Source organism: Pelmatolapia mariae, linkage group LG5 (assembly GCF_036321145.2).
Source record: "Pelmatolapia mariae isolate MD_Pm_ZW linkage group LG5, Pm_UMD_F_2, whole genome shotgun sequence".
NCBI lineage: Eukaryota > Metazoa > Chordata > Actinopteri > Cichliformes > Cichlidae > Pelmatolapia > Pelmatolapia mariae.
The window spans coordinates 18710585-18731952 of record NC_086231.1 but is presented as its reverse complement, the minus strand read 5'-3'; the positions used below and the strand labels follow the sequence as shown (position 1 = coordinate 18731952).

General features: G+C 39.1%; 6 protein-coding genes across 10 annotated transcripts; 4 read left to right on the top strand and 2 right to left on the bottom strand.

Annotated features, from left to right (window-relative positions):
* The first annotated feature begins 433 nt into the window (after positions 1–433).
* Positions 434–4221, top strand: tspo (translocator protein). 3 transcript variants are annotated; one of them, XM_063473990.1, is made up of 4 exons: positions 434–456; positions 2142–2317; positions 2415–2553; positions 2687–4221. In XM_063473990.1, the coding sequence occupies exons 2-4, from the start codon at positions 2145–2147 to the stop codon at positions 2858–2860; spliced, it is 486 nt and encodes a 161-aa protein (XP_063330060.1). In that variant the 5' UTR covers positions 434–456; positions 2142–2144; the 3' UTR covers positions 2861–4221. The 3 variants fall into 3 exon arrangements, with proteins under 3 accessions (XP_063330060.1, XP_063330059.1, XP_063330058.1); XM_063473989.1 differs by lacking the exon at positions 434–456 and adding an exon at positions 459–549; XM_063473988.1 differs by lacking the exon at positions 434–456 and adding an exon at positions 560–906.
* A 106-nt stretch (positions 4222–4327) lies between these two features.
* Positions 4328–6958, bottom strand: LOC134627677 (ubiquinol-cytochrome-c reductase complex assembly factor 2). Its single transcript, XM_063473991.1, has 4 exons — positions 6760–6958; positions 5257–5331; positions 4599–4665; positions 4328–4493 (listed from the first exon to the last, which is right to left on the bottom strand). The coding sequence occupies exons 1-4, from the start codon at positions 6895–6897 to the stop codon at positions 4384–4386; spliced, it is 390 nt and encodes a 129-aa protein (XP_063330061.1). The 5' UTR covers positions 6898–6958; the 3' UTR covers positions 4328–4383.
* A 32-nt stretch (positions 6959–6990) lies between these two features.
* tomm6 (translocase of outer mitochondrial membrane 6 homolog (yeast)) lies at positions 6991–8287 on the top strand. The gene is made up of 3 exons (XM_063473993.1): positions 6991–7158; positions 7910–8038; positions 8178–8287. The coding sequence occupies exons 1-2, from the start codon at positions 7061–7063 to the stop codon at positions 8004–8006; spliced, it is 195 nt and encodes a 64-aa protein (XP_063330063.1). The 5' UTR covers positions 6991–7060; the 3' UTR covers positions 8007–8038; positions 8178–8287.
* A 171-nt stretch (positions 8288–8458) lies between these two features.
* lg5h1orf74 (linkage group 5 C1orf74 homolog) lies at positions 8459–9342 on the top strand. Its single transcript, XM_063473987.2, has one exon. It carries the CDS (start codon positions 8467–8469, stop codon positions 9259–9261), a length of 795 nt encoding a protein of 264 aa, XP_063330057.1. The 5' UTR covers positions 8459–8466; the 3' UTR covers positions 9262–9342.
* Positions 9343–10152: 810 nt separating this feature from the next.
* Positions 10153–12825, bottom strand: sirt4 (sirtuin 4). 3 transcript variants are annotated; one of them, XM_063473018.1, is made up of 4 exons: positions 12710–12825; positions 11981–12468; positions 11166–11460; positions 10153–11074 (listed from the first exon to the last, which is right to left on the bottom strand). In XM_063473018.1, the coding sequence occupies exons 2-4, from the start codon at positions 12466–12468 to the stop codon at positions 10922–10924; spliced, it is 936 nt and encodes a 311-aa protein (XP_063329088.1). In that variant the 5' UTR covers positions 12710–12825; the 3' UTR covers positions 10153–10921. The 3 variants fall into 3 exon arrangements, with proteins under 3 accessions (XP_063329088.1, XP_063329090.1, XP_063329089.1); XM_063473020.1 differs by having other exon boundaries at positions 11166–11310; XM_063473019.1 differs by having other exon boundaries at positions 12726–12813.
* Positions 12826–15634: 2809 nt separating this feature from the next.
* LOC134627090 (protein shisa-5-like) lies at positions 15635–21265 on the top strand. The gene is made up of 4 exons (XM_063473016.1): positions 15635–15707; positions 16595–16736; positions 19958–20173; positions 20419–21265. Exons 2-4 carry the CDS (start codon positions 16637–16639, stop codon positions 20583–20585), a joined length of 483 nt encoding a protein of 160 aa, XP_063329086.1. The 5' UTR covers positions 15635–15707; positions 16595–16636; the 3' UTR covers positions 20586–21265.
* Positions 21266–21368: the final 103 nt, after the last annotated feature.

Below are 21368 nucleotides of genomic sequence, written 5' to 3'. Positions count from 1 at the left end.
TAAATGAAACAAGTCTGTCAGCATGACTGGGATTAAATTGTAAATAAAGTAAATGTGTAAAATTACAGAAATCTATAATTGATTACTTCAGTGCAATGTGAATTGCCATTGGGCAGAACACGAGGGAAAACAGTAAAATGTTTCAAATGTTTCCAAAGCCATTCAGTGGGCTGGATTGGATCCTGGCTGATTCTAGCCCCCGGGCCATATGTTTGACACCCCTGCTGTAGGGAAAAGATGACATTTTAAGTTGTCTGAACATTTTCACTTAATAACTAGAAATATGAACTTATTTTCCCCAAAATTTCAGCTAGTAAGTTTAAATATTGAGCTATCTAAAGCGATAATGTCCCAAAATTATGACTTATGGGTAGGGGGAAGTTTTTTTCGGTGGCGGAAACAAGCTGTTGGAACAGGAAAGGAAAGCATTGTAACGCCTGCCATACGACACGGAGGGTAACTATCTTGACGTTTTTGTAATCTTTGCTGTCACATAACAAGCTTCGTGCGCTTCCTCTGCAAAAAGGACGCGAGACAACAAACAAAGCAGTGAGCGAATACGTTTTTCGCGTTTTTTTTTTAACATTTGTGTCACCGAGGCCTTATGCAATACATTTATTTAGCTAACAACCGGTTTTTCGACCGTTAAGTAACTCCTGATGTTATCCTCATGACCAATCGTTGGTAACTACGCTCCGACGTGACATTGTTTGGCTCAGTAGCGCAAGTAGCACTCGTTATCCAGGGAGTGTCAGGGGAGTGTTTCTGACTGCTCCGATAAGGTGGCCCTGCCCACTCAACAAACAATATCACAGCACAACAGTGTGCTTAACGATTTGGCTGTACGTTTGTAGTTTCAGTGCTCGATACGACATTCATACTGTACTCTGCTGCCCACTGAGTGAGGTAAGAAGTTAAGCTATGTCTGCTCGTGACCTGACATCAACATTAGCTTTAACGCAACTTTGCGCCGCCAAACCTTGACCTAGAGTGCGGTGTGACCTCAGAAAGTCAGCGCACGTAATGTTTGGGAGCACGAACACGTAAAAGAAAAATTAATTAGCGTTAACTTAGCATGTTTCACTGCTGCGCTAGAACAACAGCAAAACGTGCTTAAATGTATAGTAAAAGTCACGTGTTTTTGTAACGTTGCCGTAAGAAAGAAAATGAAAGCGACATTAGACTCATGCGGGTATTGTTCTTTTCCTGCTTATTAAAATAAAAAGGGTTTGGGATTATGTTAAGGGAAAGGAATGCGTTTACTTGTATATTTAAGCTTGAGTACATACATTTTTATTTCTTAAATGATGGTTAAAAATAGCAGTAAAGGTAACACAGACTATTAACCTTAACTGTATGAAGGTAAATGTATAGATACCCCCACATGACCTGTTATTTCTGGCCAGCAAGTACTCTGTAACAGTGCACAAACTGTTTGAGCCATTTCCATGCATTGATAACTGATTAAAAACTGAAATGCTACCTAAAAAAAAAAAAGCCCACAGCTTGTATTTCTGAGGCTAATGAGTGCAAAGAGGTCAATCCGTGTGAATATGGAGTATGTTTGGTTAACTCTCGGGGGTGTAATTAAGTTGAAATGGTTCAACCTCGTAATGTTAGTTGATAGTTGCTTTGGCTAAGGATTTAAAGTGGTCTTTACAGCAGTGATACTTTGATTTAACATCGGTTGTGTAATGATGTATTGACTCTTAAATATGTAGCATGTCTTTAATGTGTTGAAGCCATTCTGGTTGGTAATGAAGTATAAGCTTTTATTTATGTGGTGCAAGTTTTTATTATCGTGCTGAACTGTAACAGGGCTGGCCATTTGGTCTGCACAAATCGAATCTGATGCCATGCTTCTGTTAGTTATTACATTTAATTTTTAACAGAGAAATTGACATATGCCTAATGCCTGCCTTGAAATTAAAAAAAAAAAACTGGTTTAAAAAGAAAAAAAAGTCTTAAAACTAAACTGATCAGGGATGTCCACATAACAAAATCCTCACGTTTTCTGTTACTGCAAATCCTGTTTAGTCAGTCATGGGACAGCAGACGCATTAGGCAGAAAAATTTGATACTTATACCTATGAATATCCACCCTTAGTGGAAGTTAGACGGCTGTCTTTTTCTTATCTCAGAAAATGTGGCTGCAAATAGCTGGGTTCACTGCCCTGCCACACCTGGGAGGGCTCTACGGTGGTTATCTCACACGCAAAGAGGTAAATACCTGGTACCCAACCCTGAAGAAACCATCATGGCGCCCACCAAACAAAGCATTCCCCGTAGTGTGGACGTGTCTGTACACAGGCATGGGGTAAGCACATTGTGACTGATTTCTGCATTATCTGTGACGCAACCTCCTTATTTAATGATCTCGTGTGATTTTTTTTTTTTTTGTCTTTCTCTTCCAGCTATGGTTCATACCTGGTGTGGAAGGAGCTTGGAGGTTTCACTGAGGATGCACTAGTTCCACTCGGGCTTTATGGGACACAGCTAGCTCTGAATTGGGCCTGGACTCCCATTTTCTTTGGTGCACACAAGCTGAAATGGGTAAATTTAACACCTTAGAACTGTACTTTTTTTTTTTTTTTATTTGGACACCAATAATTAGGGGTGTGGTAAGTGTGGCAATGTAGCTGTATACATCGCTGTCACTGACATGCCCTCTTTCTGTTCTTTTTAGTCCCTCGTTGAGATTGTGCTTCTCACAGGGACTGTCGGAGCCACCATGATGTCCTGGTATCCCATCAGCCGCACCGCTACGATGCTCTTAGCACCCTATCTGGGCTGGCTGTGCCTTGCAACCAGCCTCAACTACTGCATATGGAGAGACAACCCAGAGGAAAAAGAAGAGTAGGGATCATGACTGTGTGTTTTGAAGAACATACTTACATTCTGAATCACGTACACAATGTTATTAAAAAAAAAATAATAATACTAATAAAAAAAAAAAAACAGGTCCGTCTCACTTTTTAACTTTTGACTTTATTATCCAGCTGCTTTGTTATGATCTTGTTGGCTGGTCACAGACTTACTAATACTTGCGTATATGTTTCCCAAAATAAAATGAAGAAAAATAAATAAAGACGTCATTTCTAAATAGTGGTACCCTCTTTAACATCTGCTGTACTTTAGATCTGAGCAGGCATTATTTTATCTGCTTAGATACTGTATAACAGCCTGCTTCTAATACATTTTTTTGTTCCTTAAAAAAAAAATCCCTTAAGAATTTCAGTGCATTGTCAGAAATGTCATTACTAATAGGAAAAACTGTAATATGATCAGAATATGTGATTACATTGAAATTAGTTAAGTCACCCCATCGTGTGGAGTTTTGGTTGTTCAGTTTAAAACTGAAAGTTTTTGCCTTTTTTTTTTTTTCTTCTTAAATAAGTGATGTTCAAAGTGTGAATTTATAATAAAACTGTGTGTAAACTAGTCCATGAAACATTTTTGCTTTGCAAGTAAATAATTTGAATTAACGGTCAGGTGCATTTCTCAAACAGACACAAGCTTAACTGATTAAATCCTGCCTGGTAAGCCAACTCACAGCCGTGATGTAGACCAAATGTTTTTCAACATTGTTTCTATAGACTTGTTTAAATGTAAAATTTCTTATCATATGTAACAATTCAAGTCTTAACAAACAGAAAAACTCCAGGAAATTGAGTTCTGTAATCTGTTAAGACTGTAAAATAACACTGGTGTTACAAACTGATGACTGTGGGTTATTTCCACCACACAGCCAGTGAAGGCTTGTAAAAATATTTAGTTTGATTCAACAACATCCAACCAGCGAATATTCACAAAACTTGCAGCAGCTGACCTACAGCAGCAGAAGACCACACTGCTTGCTACTTCTGTCAGCTAAGAACAGAAAACTGAGGCTACAGTTCACATGTTCACTAAAACTGAACGAGACTGGAAAAATGTTGCCTCTCTGATCAATTTCTGCTGCAACATTCAGATGATGGTCAGAATTTGGTGTGAATGGCATGAAAGCATGTCTCCATCCTGCCTTGTATCAACAGTTCAGGCTGGTCTCAGGAGGATGATGTATCTCATTGGAAACTCAAATCATCTCAAACTTGCTTCTTGGATATGGAAGTGAGTTCACTGAACTCAAATGGCCTCCATAGTCACCAGATCTCAGTCTAATATGGTATCTTTGGGATGTGATGGAACAGGAGACTCATTATAGATGTGCAGCCAACACATTTGTGTGATGCTGTCATGTCAATATGGACCAAAATATATCCAAAAATATTTGTAAAGCTACAATTTAAATAAATATAATATATATTTTAAAAAAAGGAGTCCAAAATGATAACAATAAGATTTATTTCTATACATATAGGAAAAGAAGATTGGGAGAAAAAGTTATTTTTCAGCAGGTTTCTCTGGGACGTCTTCTGGTGATTTAGAAGAGAATCTCTGCATTAACGACTTCCACAGACCCTTTTTTTCCTCGTCCGTATTTTGCATAGTTCCTGTAAAATTTAAAAGTCGGGTCTAAGTTACAGCAAGTTCCTGGGGCCTCATAACAACATTATGTTTAGTAAATAACCGAGAATTGACAGCACATGAGTCCATACCTGACAAAAGCAATCTACACTCTTCCACTGTGACTCCAGTGAAGCTCGTGTCTCTCACACGAGGAAACTGAAGAGAGAAAGAAAAAATTCTTGTAGCCTTCGACAAGTTTTCACACAGAAATTTCTTTCCAAATGAAAAAAGTCAAATATTATATACAAGTTCATTTATGTACTCAATTTGGAGTGTGCACAGTATTTGAAGAAGTCAGCTTCCATTTTCTGCATTTCACATGCACAAGGAAAATTTCCCCTTACAGCAATGTGACAAATTAATAGTCTTCCTACTAAAATCTTTTTTATATTAAGTAAAACGTCCCTATTTACAGCTGAGTAATTCAGAGGAGCAAAACAGACCATCTGCTGATCTCTGGATCTTACGTGAACTCTTGCTGTCTTTATAGTTCAAATTTAAAGGTTAACAATTTTTAACCATTAACCTCGTGTGCTTGTTTAGACCTTTGTACTAAATGTAAACACACTTTATCATCTCCACACAGGAAAAAAAAAAGTAATTACACCTTTACAATCTTAAAGAATGGAGAAGTCATTCGCTAGCTGACAGACCTCAGGTTAACGACAGCAGTGGAGGGCAATGTGTTTTTTGTATGATGATATAATAAAGTTGAAATGCACCTCACATATGCGCATGTGTACTTACCCGCTGTCTGTATATGTTGCCGTTAATCCGTGCCAGACTTTCGTACATCTGATCACATTTCTCAGGATCTGAGATCTAGTGGACATTGAAGTGGTTAAGATGTGATTTTACTCACTCAACATGTTTTAAATGGAAAAAAAAAATCTTCTAATTATTTTAATTGTCAACTTTAAAGTCCAAACAGGTCATTTTAGTTTCCGTGAAAAAGACATGAGGATGTGCGATGCACTGCCATGCTATATACGCTTGTGCTCTACTATGCCATCATAAAAATAAATAATCACTATGCCTCTGGTGTCTGTGGGTTACATTTTTTAAATCTGATTCTTATTGGTCAGATAACACACAGTACAAAATCAAAAGGCAAAATAATGCTTGTACTGTGTTTAAGAGATGGCAGGTGAAGTTCAACTAGAGCCAGGGTAAAACTTCAGTGTAATGCCAATTTGTACCACAAGATGGTGCAGCGAGTCAGTGTAACCTTTATTTTTAAAAGTAGTGTTTTGTTGGCACCTCAGATTCTGCTGGCATCAAACACCTATGATTATCAAAAACCATCTTTTTCCATTCCTTTTCATTACTACTTATCCAGTTCAGAGTTGGTAGTGGGCTGGAGCCTATCTTAGCTGTTATTTGGCAAGATATATTTTTTACATGTTATGGTTTACAGTGCTCAAATGGTTGGCTTCTCAGAAACTTCATGTTTTAGAAACAGATTAAAGGCTGTTTACTTGGTTGCAAACGCTGATAGTTATTTTATTTTCAAGATTTATTAAAAAAAAAAACGCATCAAAGCTGGGTCATTCCATCTCAAATCATTGTGGATCTTCTGTTCGACCATCACTCATTTACACAAATTTTTTATGGTTTTAAGTTTGGCCATTTATAATGACTGCTGTGAAATTTTAGCTTTATACATCAAATACCTTTCAATATATATTTGTGATATCTGTTAAATATCTCAGATTTGTTTAAATACTTTATGATCCAAAGTTTAGACACATATTGATTGCTGTGAAATTTTATCTTTTTATTTCAGATTCTTTTTTATATACTAAGTAAGGCACTGAAGTTGAATGAAACCCTTTTCTTCAATTTTGTGACTAAGAAATTTAATATTAGTAACTATTCTACATATTTCATTTTGTATTATTGTGAGATGCAACTGTAAACTATTCAGGAACTGGCACTGGTTGATATATGAAGCTAAAATTTAACAGCAATCATTATAAATGTCCAAATTTTAAATCAGAGGCGGTTGAGTAGAAAATTTTCTAAACATTGGATGATTTCAGATGGACCCAGCTGCAAAACCAGCGGTGGACTGATGGACATTAGTGCCTCAAACATGTCAATACTAGTCACTCGCTTGTAGTTCGCAGAAATCTGCTTTGGATTAGGTTGTCAGCTGCTTGCTCTTCTAACGAAGCTGTCCTCTTAGCTTCTCTCGGTTGTTTACAGCAGAGAGGAGACCGTGTGTTGCTACCAGCTAAAATTCATTACCTGAGTATTTTCACCCTCTCGGAAGGCAGAGGCGACTCTCTGCCGCAGAAAGGTCCCCAAGTCGCGGCCTTTCTTGGTCTCGTCTCTGGGCCATTCCTCACACAGCTTGAGAAACCGACGGTACCTGGTCGCCGACATCTTTGGTCATGTAACAGCACGTCCTGAGTGGAGCGAGGAGGACGTATGTTTAGGTTTGAGCTTTATCGCACGCCGTAGTTGTGTAACATCTAAAACCTTCCCCCTTGACTCTTCGCCCTCGTTGCCGTTGTCTTTTTCTACCCCCAGCACGCACGTTAGCAACATGAGTGGGGCAAACGCTAAAAAGGGCTCTTCCTCCGGTGTGATGGAGTGGATCAGCTCGGCCTGTCGGTTTGCAACAGATAGAAACGACTTCAGAAGGTAAGACAGAGCAGACAGCAGTGATAGTAAGAGGGTTTTTGGGGCAGTTAGCCGTGTTGCTAGCGTTAGCACTGGTGTGCCAATGAAGGAATCTGTCCTTGTCCTCTCACTCACTAGGCTACACTATAAGTACAGAAGCAGACAATAAAATTACAATTATGATCATCAGTTTAATGGAGTTGTATGACAATATTACCAGCGTAATAGTTATTTTTAGTTTGTTGATCAATGAACAGAAGAAATGGGCTAATCTCATCGATTAACCACTTTGTCAAACTTTAGGGAGAGTCTAGCCTCTACTCCAAGGATTAAGGTAAATGCCACGTACCTGATATACTAGGTATGATGTTAAGCCTATAAACTATATTTATATATTCATATATTTATTTTAAATAATAGCCAGCCTCTGTAGCTGTGGGGTAGACCCAAGACATGCTGGAGAGGTTATATTGCTCATCTGACCTGGGAAAGCCTTGGCATTTCACCTGGAGCAGGTGGCTGGGAAGGGAGGTCTGAGGGAAGTCTGAGCTTCTCTGCTTAGGCTGCTGCCTCCAGGACCTAGCCTAGCTCTGGATAAACAGAAGAATATAAATTAATAGTTGGGTGAGGTTATAGATGTCTGTTGTCTTATAAATTTATGTTTGATCAGTTTCCCCTCACAGCACAATCTGTAGCCACAGGTTGAACAGGGTATTGTTGCTGTTGATGTCATCACTGATTGTTTAAACCTTTTTTCTTTTCTTTTTTTAAGGAATCTTCTGGTGAATTTGGGCTTGTTTGCAGCTGGTGTTTGGGTTGCAAGAAATCTCTCCGATTTTGACCTGATGTCTCCTCAGCCAGTGACATAGCGTGACCCAAATACAACACAACCAGGATGATGGTGAGGTCATCTTCTTTACTAGAGCTGGAGAGAGGTGTGATCTGTGTGCACACCTCTAATGAACAAAAGCAGAATGCATTTATCACAGAATAACTGCTGTTTTTAAAGCATTCTGACTGACATGTTTCTTCTCCTTTAGGCATCTTGGACCAACAAAGAAGAAACAGTGGACACAAATAAACTCATGAAACAGTTTTTATGACGTGTTTTAGTTTGAAAACTTTTGTCTTGTTTACTTGTGATACATCCATTGACCTTTTGACCATGTGTTAGTTTTTTTTATTAAACCTTTCTTGTAAGTGTAGATTACCTTAAAAAACATTTAATTTTTGTGTTTGATTCCCAGCTAAGCAGCTACTTTAAATAGAAATATCTCTAGTCCTGCTGCTTGACTCCTCAGTCTTGTGTGACGTGATTTTTATGCAGTGATGTCTGTTTCAGAGCTCTTTGTTGCTGCTGCTCGTAAGTATCTGTCTGCTGGTAGAAAGTCCCTCTCGGCTCCTCAGAGTCTGGACTTGGCTTCACAGGTGTCAGCTGTAGATTTGGGGTTGAAGCCTGCTGTTCTGTACGATATTAACGGTGCCTGCACAGAGCAAGTGAAGCACTATCTGAGCTCTTTACAGTCTCTCCAACTTGTGTCTAAATCGCTGCTCACGCTGGATTTAAATGGTAATGGTCTCATTGTTAATCCGGTCACAGTCAAGTCAAATCTAGAGCAGGTTCTTCATGATGGGAGCAGCGTGGCTGTGATTGATGTCTGCCACTCACAGGAGACTCCCACCGTCGCTGACCCGCTGAGGGGAGACCTGAAGTGCATGATACAAGATTTACTACTTCTACTGGGAGGGGTGCAGCAGCTTGACAAGGTTGAGAGGCTTCTCAGTGGCGGAGAGAAATGTGAGGAGTGGAACCTGTGCACTGTGTTTGGGCTCTTACTGGGTTACCCCGTCACTTACTGGTTTGATCACACTAAGAGTTTCGACAACTGTCTGTCCATGACTCCCCTCACGGTGGTTACGGCTTCAGCAACATGGCAGCCGGATACTGCAGCTCACAGATGTTGTCTGTATTCCTTCAGTGTCCCAGCTGCTCTCCAAGAGGAGATAAAGTCCGACCTGGAAACCTGGAAGCTCCGTCTGCAGCAGAGATTTGAGCAGCAAAACCTCCTAAAAGATCTCACGATTAATCAATCTATAGTCACACTGCCCTCAGTTTGTCTGTGAACATGATGTAAGTTTGTCTTTAAAGCAAATGCTCTGGATTATGTTTGATTATTTATGACCGTAATAAACACTGTCAAAACAGCTGTTGGGTTATTGGTGTGGGCAGCAGGTTCCACAAGATGGATCATGAAGATCATGAAAATAGCGACTATAATGCAACATGACCTGACAATACATAACTCAGGTTAAGACTAGTGTGAGAGAAAGCTGTTTTGTTGGGATGTCAAACTACATACATCCCCCTCTGAGCTTCAGCGGGCCACAACAGTGAAACTCTACTTTCTGTCAGTGTAAATTTAATCTCTGAGACATGTTAATATCAGAAAAAGCAGTGCGATTTCTACAGCATACCTCAGTTTTTCCACAGATACAGAAATGCTGCTGTAGTTAATGGAAGAATCTGTCAGCACATCTCTTCAGGCTTAATTTGAGAGAGAAATGTTACAGAAAAAAGCTCTAGTAGCCCATTACTCAGACTACCTTGTAATTAGAAAAGAGAAAGTGTTTTTTAATTCAGATGTTTTTTTCTTACTATACACACATTATAAAAGACAGACATTTCTGTATTATACAAGAACTTTTCTGTAATTTCATTGTTATCTACGGCTTAATTACTTTGGTATAGTATGAATAGCCATGAGGGAGCTCTTTATTAGCATGAAAACTTATGAAAATACATTCAGTCCAAAATTTTACGCCCTTTGTGTTTTCAAAAGTCATGCAGTGGGCCGGATCGGAATCCTTGTTATCTGATTCTGGTCCCCTGGGCCTCATGTTTGATACACCAAGGTTTGAGACTTCTTTAATGATGAATGTTTCCGGCTTGCAAGTGTGATAATAAATTCCAAAAACTCTTATTTTCAGAATATTTTATTACAGAAAGTTTCCACTACATAACCTTAAAATGACAGCATAATGCCACTTTAAAATCCAGCCTGAAAAAGTTTAATTCAACCTACTTTAAACTGTGCAATTCACAAAAAATGGAAATGCCTCTAAATTGAATACGGCAGCATTTAAAATCAATCAAAAATACTAACCATCTGAGTATTGCATAATAAAAAAAAAGGAAGAAGAACAAACTGCACCTTTTAAAACAGATCTGGTGGCAGAACATGAAAATAAACATTTATATTGCATCTTCCCATCTACATCAGAGCAGCCACCATATGTCTTTTTGTCTTATCAGAATAAGAGCGTTTGAATCCAAAGGTGTCGTCAGTATATAGTGATGGTGCTTTGTGTGTTTGATAAGACTTGAACATGAATGCAGTCCATTTATAAAGTGAAAAGAGCTTGAGGAAGGAAACGGGGTACCTCTGTTTTTCTTCAAGCCTGCAAATTTTCATTTCACTTCACACATCTGACCTGCATGCCATTATTGTGCCAACCTAAAACCAGCAATCACACAACAAAGCACAGCCTTTCTGTTTTCCTGGTAGGTTGACATTTGATTGCAGAGCCAGGATTTCAGCTCCCTGACCCCAACCTGCTGTATGAAGATCAGCTGGATTCAAGTCTGACACATTTATAGCTCACAATTATTAACGTTCAGTCACCTGCATACAGCGTGTAACAACAGAGAGCAACTGTTTCCATAAATCTGAGGTAGTTTTAACCTAACCAGCAGAGAACTTCAAGCTTTTCAGGCTGCGGTCAGTCAGAGCGGCTGAATGACTGACAGCACTTCCCCGCAGCGGCCGCTGACTTTCAGCTCAGCCAGGTGGTCTGCTCGGGTGGGCCCTATGTTCAGGATGGCGACTGGCATCTCCCTGTCCCTCGCTGCCAGTAAAAACCTGTATCCTGAGTACACCTGAGAAACATCAATGAGGAACAATGTATTCAGTTAAGGAACAGTGTGCTGAATGCTAACAAACTGGTTTACTAGTTTATCCAAGACCCACCTGTAAAGATGACCCCACGACGAGCACCGCGTCCGACTCTGCCAGCCTTTCGTGCACAAACTGCACAGTTGCTTTGTTCACGGAGTCTCCAAAAAACGTGACCTCAGGCTTCAGTATCCCGCCACAGTCATCACAGGAGGGAACTCTGAAATGGAGGACCTGCTCATCCTCTAAGAAGACGTCTCCGTCTGGGGCCACAGTGCCTGCCTGAGCTTGCCACTCTGGGTTTAAAGATATAAATCGCCTCTGGAGCTCCTCCCGTGCTGAGATGGCACCACAGCCAAGGCACGTGACCCTGAGGACGCCCAGATTTCATCCTCAAAATGTCTTCTAGTCAGTTAACATGCAAACATACAGCATTTCCTAATAACTCCTGGTGATGCAGAGGGTGTGTGTTTTAATTACTGTCACCAAACCAATGTCTGGAGTCCCAAAGCCTTAGAAACGGCTTTGTAATCCTTTACAGACTGATGGATGTCAGTGATTCTCAGCTGTTCTTCAGTTTCTTTGGATCGTGGCATGATATATTGGTTCGATTAGTGACACTGAAGACAGTTTTTCAGGAAGGGGGTAAATGCTTTCACAGAACTGTAGAATATAGTGGTGATTGCACATGAAAACATCACTAAAGTAATCCAACATTTTGCCAATGACACCTGGAAACTTTTACCTACGTGGCATTCTCAGTGCATGGCTTTTATTCATAAATAAGTAGTGTTTATACAGTACATTGTATTGTATTGTTGTAACACTGACATAACTTCTTATTTGACGCTTATTGTCTATGATGCATATGTGAGTTTATGCGTTCTCACCTGTGGGCACAGCCGTGGAGCTCTGTGAGTCTCTTCTGACCCGCCTTTGAGTGAAGAGCATCTACATTCTGCGTAACCAGCCAGTGCAGCTTGCCCCTCTCCTCCCACCGCTGCAGGGCCTTGTGTGCAGAGTTCGGCCAGTGGGAGGAAAACTGCGGCCATCCGACGAAGTTTCTGGCCCAGTAGCGCTGACGCGACTTTGCGCTGCGGACAAACTCTGCGTACTGCATGGGTCGTCTGTCAGTACGGGCGTACAGCCCGACGCCCTCCGATCGGTAATCGGGGATGCCCGACTCCGTGGACAGACCCGCTCCGGTGATGACAAACAGGCGTCTGACTCGGGTCACAAAGTCCTGCAGCAGCGCCAGTGAGTGGGCGTCGGTGGTGCTGCAGGCGGGGACAAAGTTCATCAGCCCTGCAGGGACTGAGGAGGCTCTCCTTACAGGTGCTGTGTGTGGAGCCAGGACCCGCCATGGCAGCCTCATCATCTGCAAGCAGACGTTAAATAAACACACTTTTTGACACGATGGCTTTTTGTTTGTTTGTTTTTCCACGACAAATAAAAGACAGCGAGAAATCTACCTGCTTACTATCTTATAATACACTTATTATACTTTTATTATACAGTTTTTAAGTTTTTATTTCGAAAAAAACCTCGAATATGTAAGAAGCATTAGCAACACTTTCTTTTTACACACGTTTAAACATTTAGCTTGACAGTTAGTTTACCTTATTAGGGACTTACAGCGGTAGTTACAGTCAGTGAAGTCAGCAGCAGCAGAAAGTGACAGCAGCTAAAACGAGTTGTTGAATAACACACAAATCACTTATGAGATAACATTGGCAGGAACAGGAAATAGCTATTTGATGGTAGCACCAAACACAGCCGCCTTGTAGTCTGGGAGTTGTAGTCTTAGTTGTATCTTTTAGCTTAAGAAATTTTTATTTGACGACACAGTCACATTGAATCATTTTTAGATTTTGTGACAATCTCAGATAAGTAAATAATAATAACAATAATCATTAGTTTCGATCAGCAGCTTCCTTCCATTGTCCTGGACTGTTTCATTTCTCTTGTGGTTTGGCCTAATTTACACGTTTGCCTAGTGGAGCACTGACTGTTGCTTATTCTAGGATGTTTTCGCTTTCATTTGCAGTATCATTTGTTTATCTGTTTGTTAGGTGAACTTGGTAACTGTCATTCTGTCCTTTTTGTTTCTAGTCCTGCAGCGAGTGCATGGCTGGCCTCTGGCCACAGGTTTAGTGGATATACTGGGAGTTCTCTCACTATTTGCATTAACATAATTTGTTAGTATGTTTATTTATTGTGGTGTTTGTGGTAGCTTTCATAGTTTCTTTGCTAACAGAATACTCCTAGTGTTCCAGGAGAGGTTGGTTTGCTGCCAGCAGCTGAAGCTATGACTTCTTCCTTTTTTTCATAGTTTCAGTAAATCTTAATCAAGTTGTGGAGCCTGACCTACACTGGTCTCTTAACTGAAGCCTCTATATCCTTTTACTTAAACAGTAACATAAAGTCAGCTATGATGTCTACAAACAGGAAACAAAAGAGAGAAGTCTGTTAAACACATATCCTCACAAACTGACTAAAATCCATCCATTTATCCATTCTCTTCTTTGTGACTAATTCAGGGTGGCTGGGGGAGGCTGAAGTCTGTCCCAGCTGACTAAAATCCCAATTAATATGCTGCTGCACCAACAAACTACTCACACTGTTTGACAAGCAAACAGTTGCAAGGCAACAAGATTTATTGCAAAGAAGCATTGTTACAACAAAGAAATAATCAAACAAACACAAGCTATGTGTAGTAAAAAAAAATGTACGGGACATTAGGACCTGCTGCTCAACGTCAGCGAGACACATTGGACTGTCTGGCCTGGGTATTTTAGGTGTGCAAATTTTGTGAGTTCTTTCAAATTTCTTCTTCTTTTTCTTCTCTACATACTTGAATTGTTTGCCTTTTTTATCACTGCTAATGCCTTTTTCAGTTTGAGTGGTTTTTAATTTTCATTGTACTTATTTTGACCTACAACAGTTTTAGTTAAAATAATATATCTAAACAGAATAATATCAGTTTTATGTTTTTAAAAAACGTTTTACATTTGCTTTAAAAAGTGCTTCAGAAATAAAGCAGATAAAGCAAAGTCAATCCTGTTGGACTGTCACACACACTGTCCCAGGAGTCCAGATAATCTAAAATGTATTATTTAGTTATCCCAAATCACACAAACGTGTGTGGGAGGAATAATCATGGAAACAAGAAGATTTCGCGCTCTCTCTCTGACTGTGGCGATGAGCAACAAGCAAAGGAATACGTCTTCAGACAAGAAAAGGGTTAATGTAGGTATCTGCCTTACAATATACAGCCTAAAGGCGACTACTGTTGTGATTTCGCACAAAATAAATTGAATTGATTTCCTTGGTTTCTAGGTAGTTTCGTAAAAGCAAGTCACCATCACTGCTTACTTTGAAACACCGGAGACTTTTTTTAAAAATAAGCTGCTTTGTTTTGTTGAAACCTACTTGATCCTGTTCTTTGCATCCGTAAAAGTTAATTAAAACAAAACAAAACACTAGGACCAAATTTATTAACGGTCGCCAGCGCAAAATTCTTTCTTCGCGTCAAAAGCTACCTGGATTTATTAAAAAGGGTCAGTGTCGGTTATACAACTAAAACACTTGAATACTTGTATTGCAACAGCTGGCCTTATCGCATATGTGTGTTTATAGTATTTTACCTTTCACAGTGCATTATTTCTAAACATTTAAATGAATCATACAAACGCGATTGCCTACTGAAATTTATGAGAAAACTCAAAAAAAACCCCAAAAAAAACAACAAAAAAAAAACAACCCAAAAACAAAAAACAGATATCAAATAAAAAATGTCTGAATTTTTTTGTGGGATTTGTGATAGTTGGGAATTTCTTGGGAATGAGATTATGCTTTTTCTTTTCAGAGTGAGTGCGTAACTGTGAGTGAATGGCTCAAAATTATGAGCACAGTGCTGAAAGTTTGGCTCTGTCCTGTATCTTCCCCGAGTCATCGTCCTGCATGTTTAGAAACCTAATCTCTTTCTGCTCCTCATTAATCATACTACTACTTTATAAAAGGTGACGAAAACTGAGGTCAGAGAACTGAAAATGCAGTTATCAATGTGCATGTATGTGTCAAATTACTTACTTACTTATTATTATAATAATAAATTTGGCCTTAAATATTATTATGACAGGCATGTCCACTTAGCTTATCTTATTTGGTTTTCTTGCATGGCAAATTCTTAAAGTTCTGATGAATTGAAACCGATTAACGTACTGTTAATATTTTAGTTCCTCACTTGAAAACGAAAATGCGTGCCGCTCCTGCGTGGTCCCATAAGGTCTTTTCAAAGTAAAAGTCATCTAGAGCGTCACACATGCATCCGAGTCTTGTTTTTAATCACATAAATAAATAAAATACCTGGTGACCTCGTAGCTGTGATACAAAGCTTGTATAATGACGTACTTATACAGTTATGATCACAAACAGTGCTGGAAAGGAATGAATTAAAAATTCTGGCAGTGGGCTGCAACACGACCTGAGTGAGGTGTCGTCGTGTATAGACGATCTTCGCAGCAGTAGTTTCGCGTTAAGGGGTTCAGGTCAGACCCCTTCCTCTAAAACGCGTTGGCTCTGGAAAAAAACAGATCCTGTCCATTTGTGTATCCGGTAAGTTTGATTATTTAAACATATAAACTGCCGTTGTTCTTGTCAGCATCAGCTATCTGACTGCGTGTCTGTCTGCGATGTTGGCTTCAAACCGAAAATAAAACAGACCCCTGCGATGTCAGTGAGGTTATTTTTTAAGCTACGGTTTTGTGTTTTTAGCCTTTAAGTGACACTGTAACATTAGTTTGTTTTAGGGTCCTTTTTGTCTACTAATAAAGTTCACCAGTACCCAGAGCCACAGCCGTTGAACAATGATTTTTTTTTAACTAATAATATTTTATCAGAAACATTTTCCTGTAACTAGAAGTAATGTCTTACCAGTATAATGCCTGAAGTGTAATCCACCTACAGCTTCCCCCAGAGACATACCTGCTGATTGATAGTGTATGACTTAATAATTCAGCTTCTTGTAGTCATGTAGCAAACTCTATCCAAGAACAGTTTATACTACTTTAACTAGATGATTGGAAATCATTGCATAGTTGGACTTACTGAAAACTGTGCTATGTTAGGAAGGGAAAGCAAGTGTGGTGGGCACACTGTTATTCCCCAGGTCCCTAATGGGTGTTGCCAGAAAGGTCAGGGGGAAAAAAATTACACCCCTCCAATATTTTAAAGTATCTTGTAGTAGTTGAGAGAAACCTATGCTAAAGACAGTCAGACATGCAGGTGAAGAATCAAAACAAAAGTAAAAGAAGTGAAGCAAAAGACAACATTCTGGACATTAATCAGATACATCAAGACTGGAATGAAGACACACGTAATTCTATAACCCATAATTGTGATTCTAATCAGATATTACAAGGTCCTGAATTTAATTCAACAATAAAGCCAACATTTTTTGTTTAATGTTTTTTAAAATAATTGTTTCTTTGTTTCTTTTCCAGGTTGAAAGCTGTTTACATACATTTTAAGCTGCCATTGCTGTCATGAATGACATAAAAATCCTCATATATGTAATCGGATTTATCTTGTCAATCCTTTTCTGTATGTGTAAATGCCTGTGCAAAAGCCCTGACAATGAAAATTGTAAGTACTCCACAGCTGCTACTTTCATTTGTTTGTGTGTGTGTGTGTGTGTGTGTGTGTGTGTGTGTGTGGGTGTGTGTGTGTGTGTGGGTGGAGTGGGTGGGTCGATGGGTGTGGGAGGAGTGGGAGGAGGGTGTGGCAGGGAGGGATCAGTTAAGCCTTGATGATATTCTTTTGTGCTCACTATTGTGGACATTTACACATCAGTTTTTGTATTTTCTAATTAGTTTTTTATTTTGTTTTGACTTTTTGTTTTTAATTCAGTTAAGCTTCTGCTATTCTGAGTGTATTTTATTTTTTCGAAAAGCATGTTGATTAATGTCACATAGTATATATATATATGTATATAGTTAGTTTGTTTTACAAGTTCACAAAGTAATTTCAATTAGTTTTAAGTTTTATTTTACTTAACAAAATGTTTTCTACACATCTACATTTAATTGGTAGTTCTGCTTTAGTTAACTACATGAGGACTCAGAGACCAACTCCCCCGAGGGCTATATTTAAACATTGTTTTGTGATGTTTTTATTACAACATGCAGCATTGTTAAAATGGGCATTTAGTGTAGTATATAAATCTTTTTGTGTCATTTAATGTTATATTGAAAAGAAATGTTTAAAAAAATTGTGATAAAATTGTGGATAATATGAAGTTCTTACTGGTTTTCACTTTGACTTGATTTCACCAACATTAAATCAGATTAAGCCGCTATTGGTATCTACCATTACACAACATCGTCTTGATGCATGCTCAATCATCCATTTAAGTAAATCTCCAAAAGTTGATTCTGTTCATCTGGACGTAGCGTTTTCAGTGGGAGAAATGTTTCGTCACTCATCCAAGTGACTTCTTCAGTCTCAGCTGACTGCAGGTTTCCCCAAACCTTATAAACAGTACATTTGCATAATGACTGAAACCAGCCCACTGAAGGAACAATGGGCTGGGAGGTCAGTTCCTCAATCACAATTATGCAAATTTTCATGACCATTGATCAACAACCACTGATCAAAACCCACTGATCAATGGTCATGATACCATTCACAGAGAGTTGAGGAATGGCTGCAATCACAGCATTGTAAGATGGCAAAAGATGTACCCTTTAGGCCCCCTCCTCGATTCAGAGATGGTTTTTCCCTTTTCACGTAAATGGCCTCCTTGACTCTGCACTCAAACCAGTGTTCCTCCCTGTCCAGGATGTGTACATCCTCATCATTGAAAGAGTGTCCACTGGCTTGTAGGTGTAAATAGACTGCAGAGTGCGAATGTACTGTTTATAAGATTGGGGAAACCTGCAATCAGCTGAGACTGAGGAAGTCACTTGGATGAGTGACGAAACGTTTCTCCCACTGAAAACGCTACGTCCAGATGAACAGAATCAACTTTGTGAGATTACACAACATTGAAAACTGTGAACACTAGACTACTAACAAACAGACAGACAGACAGAACTGATTACATACTCTCTCCCTTTGGGGGAACAAAAGTAAAACCTTGGATTACATAATTATAATGCCAGTTATGATTAAATGTAACATTGCTGAGATGCTGTTTCCATTAGAAAAACACAATTTTCTGCGCATCTTCTCCTAGAGATCAAAAAGACTACTAAGACAATGGCATGATAATCATCAGTCACTGATACCAAGTTTGATATGTATGAATGTGTAAAAACAAGCATACATGTTAAAAAAATTATACCCCCTAAAACATTTGCATCTGGGTTTTTACATTTTGTTTTTTGTATCTTTGTTCCAGATGAATACTAATTTAACAACATATCCATATCTCCTGCACGTGGTAGTATTGTGATTTGATCACTACTTTGCACACCTGGTACTTAATGATCAACTGAATGTTAGAAGAGTTTAGGTCAACCAGGTAGTTCATCTGGACAGGGAATATCTGGCAGATTAGGGATATCTTTGATTTCTAACAACAGCATTCCAGTTGAGGTTCTCCTGACAAGTACAGGCAGGTTAAGTGGAGTGCAGTTCTGGCAGCAGCTGAAGCAAAAACCCAGGTCATGGTCCTCGGTCTTTGACCCAGTTTTTGAGTTTATTATGGTCTTGTGAATCATTCGTTTGGATAAGAGATTTTCTAGTTCTGTATTGGTTTAGTAGTAGTAGTTTTATATCAGTTAGTCTTGAGTTTTGTTTCTCTAGTGCATCTGAGTTTTTTATTTCTAGTTCATGGTTCTTTGTTTTGTTATGTTAGTTCCCATTAGTGTCTAGTCTGTTCCTGGTCTCATATCCGTCTTGTCATCAGCGACTCCTGTTCTAGTCTGTTTAGTCTCCATGTTAAACTGGTTAAATACCTGCTGAAGTAACTTTTTTTGTTGCCCTCACTATTCATTTTACATTCCTAGAAAATGGACCAATCTCACAGGTGTAAACATACTGTGGGGTGTGTTTGCCCATAGTTTCTGCTGTTTCCTTTCTGAATTTTCCTGTAAATGACTTGTGAGTACAACGAAAGTGCAGATCTGCCTCTGAGCAGCAGACATTTAGGTTTGTGTTCTTGTTTCCTGGCTGTGACCTGCTGCACTGTTAAGCTGTTGCTTTGCATTTTCTACATTTATGTGTAAAAGTTCTCCATCAGTGGACACGTCTATTCAAAAATCTTCTGAAATAAACCTCAGATAGTAGAGTGTGCAATAAATCTCAGATCCAGAGCTTAACTACATGTAATCGGTTTGTCTTTGTATTGTGTGAAATGTTAGGTTCATAAGTAACTAATAGACCTCACACGTTACTGTTGTTGGTACCTTGAACCTGTTTGTTAACTAGACAATGCCACATAAATGTTCTTCACAGGAAGTGGTTTTGATGACTACCACTCTGTTAACACCTTCTCTTCCCACAGTTCTTTTTCTTCCGTTCCATTTTCAACTGTACTCACACAGTGAAGTCTAAGTACAGTGGAAAAAAAACGTAAACCTCTATATTTAATAGAGGAAATTACATCATATTTATTAAATTGAGAGAATGACAATGTGTGAAAATCAGTTTAGAACAAAATTAAAAAGTTTAACATTCATGACATGGTAAACAGTCTTCTATTATCACTGTTTGTACACGTGTTGGATATTTCTTAAGTGAAACTAATTAAGCAGTTTGAAGCCTTTTTTCCCACGCTTGAATAACTCAGCTGCTTCACGTAAAACAACCAAAGCTATAGATACCTCATGAATACAACATTTTTATTGCTTTTTTGCTTACAGCTGTGATGGCTACCGCTGACCACACCACAAATGTCAACAGCACTTCTCAGCAGTACACTCAGCAACCAACTGCAGCACCTGGGCCCTCTCAGTCCCATCAGAGAGCGTCCTACCAGCCAGCACCAGCTCAGCCTGATGACCCAGCTGAGCTCATGACCACATCACCCAGCCATGAACAGCCATTCCTAAGACCACCACCATCATATGAGGAAACAAGTTAGTTTGGATTTTGATCAACCCTGTATTTAACAAAAACTATGAAAACAATATATTTATTAGACTAAACAGGTCAAAACAGGCTTTGAAAACCAAAACCGTGGTTCTCTGGAAATCTTCTGCTGTTAAGGTTCCAATTGCTGCTGTATAATATTCATTTTTACACTACAGAACTGCATTTGTTGGTAATATTAAGTTTTTTGATATGATTGTGGTCTCATGCTAAGTTGTCTTTGTGTTTCCAGCTGGTCCTGCCTACCCTCTACAACTGATGCCTTCCAGCGAGACAGTGTTCATCCCCAGCAATCCACTGTACCTATCAGAGGGTACTGTGCATGAGTACAACGGTCTACAGGACAGCACAGACTTCCTAACCAGCTCTGCATGCAACCCTGAATTTGTTATACGCTAGGCTTAATAGTCATAGCGCCCCAATTAGACACAAACATGATGCAAAATATTTGGCTCAAATGGAAGTATGTACTTTGACTGAAGATGATAAACTGCAGAGTAACTTGATGTATTTTTAATTTTATTCTTTTAACCCTTTATTGACCGGCCCTTCAAATTTACCTGTAAAATGGGCCCGCCGGTGGGCCCATGGTCAATAAAGGGTTAACCAGTTTTTAGTGGCTCAAGTTATTTAGAAAAGTTGAAACATGAGGTCACTGTTTCTCACTAATTGTCTTTGGCCTTATTCCTCAAGATCTCTCCCTCTTGTTTTCACTCTCTATCGGGGAAAGTACTTGACAGTCAGATTCAGTGGTCAGCAGTTAGAAGGTGTTTCAGTGTTCATTAGAAATGCATCAATGGATGCGCATGCAAGATAAATATGAACACGTTGAAGAAGCTAAAGTCAGGCGGTTGTACAGAAAATCATTGTGAAGTTTAATAACTTTTGTTATTATTTTATTATATTCTTTTATTATATTTTTTACACTGAATATGGTTTGAGTTATAGATTTTAGAAAAACAATCAGTTGTCAAACAGCGCATCTCTGTGGATATCATCTCATCGCTATCTATGAATTTACTGCAGACCTGCAAAGTGCTGTTAACCTTTTTTTCCTCTGTGTATTTGTGCGCATTGCCTTGTAAGCCATGCTACATGTGAATAAATTCAAAGAGTGAAAACATTTATCACTGACGTTTTTTTCTCCATTCATGTCAGGTCAGCTGATCACTCACGCTTCCT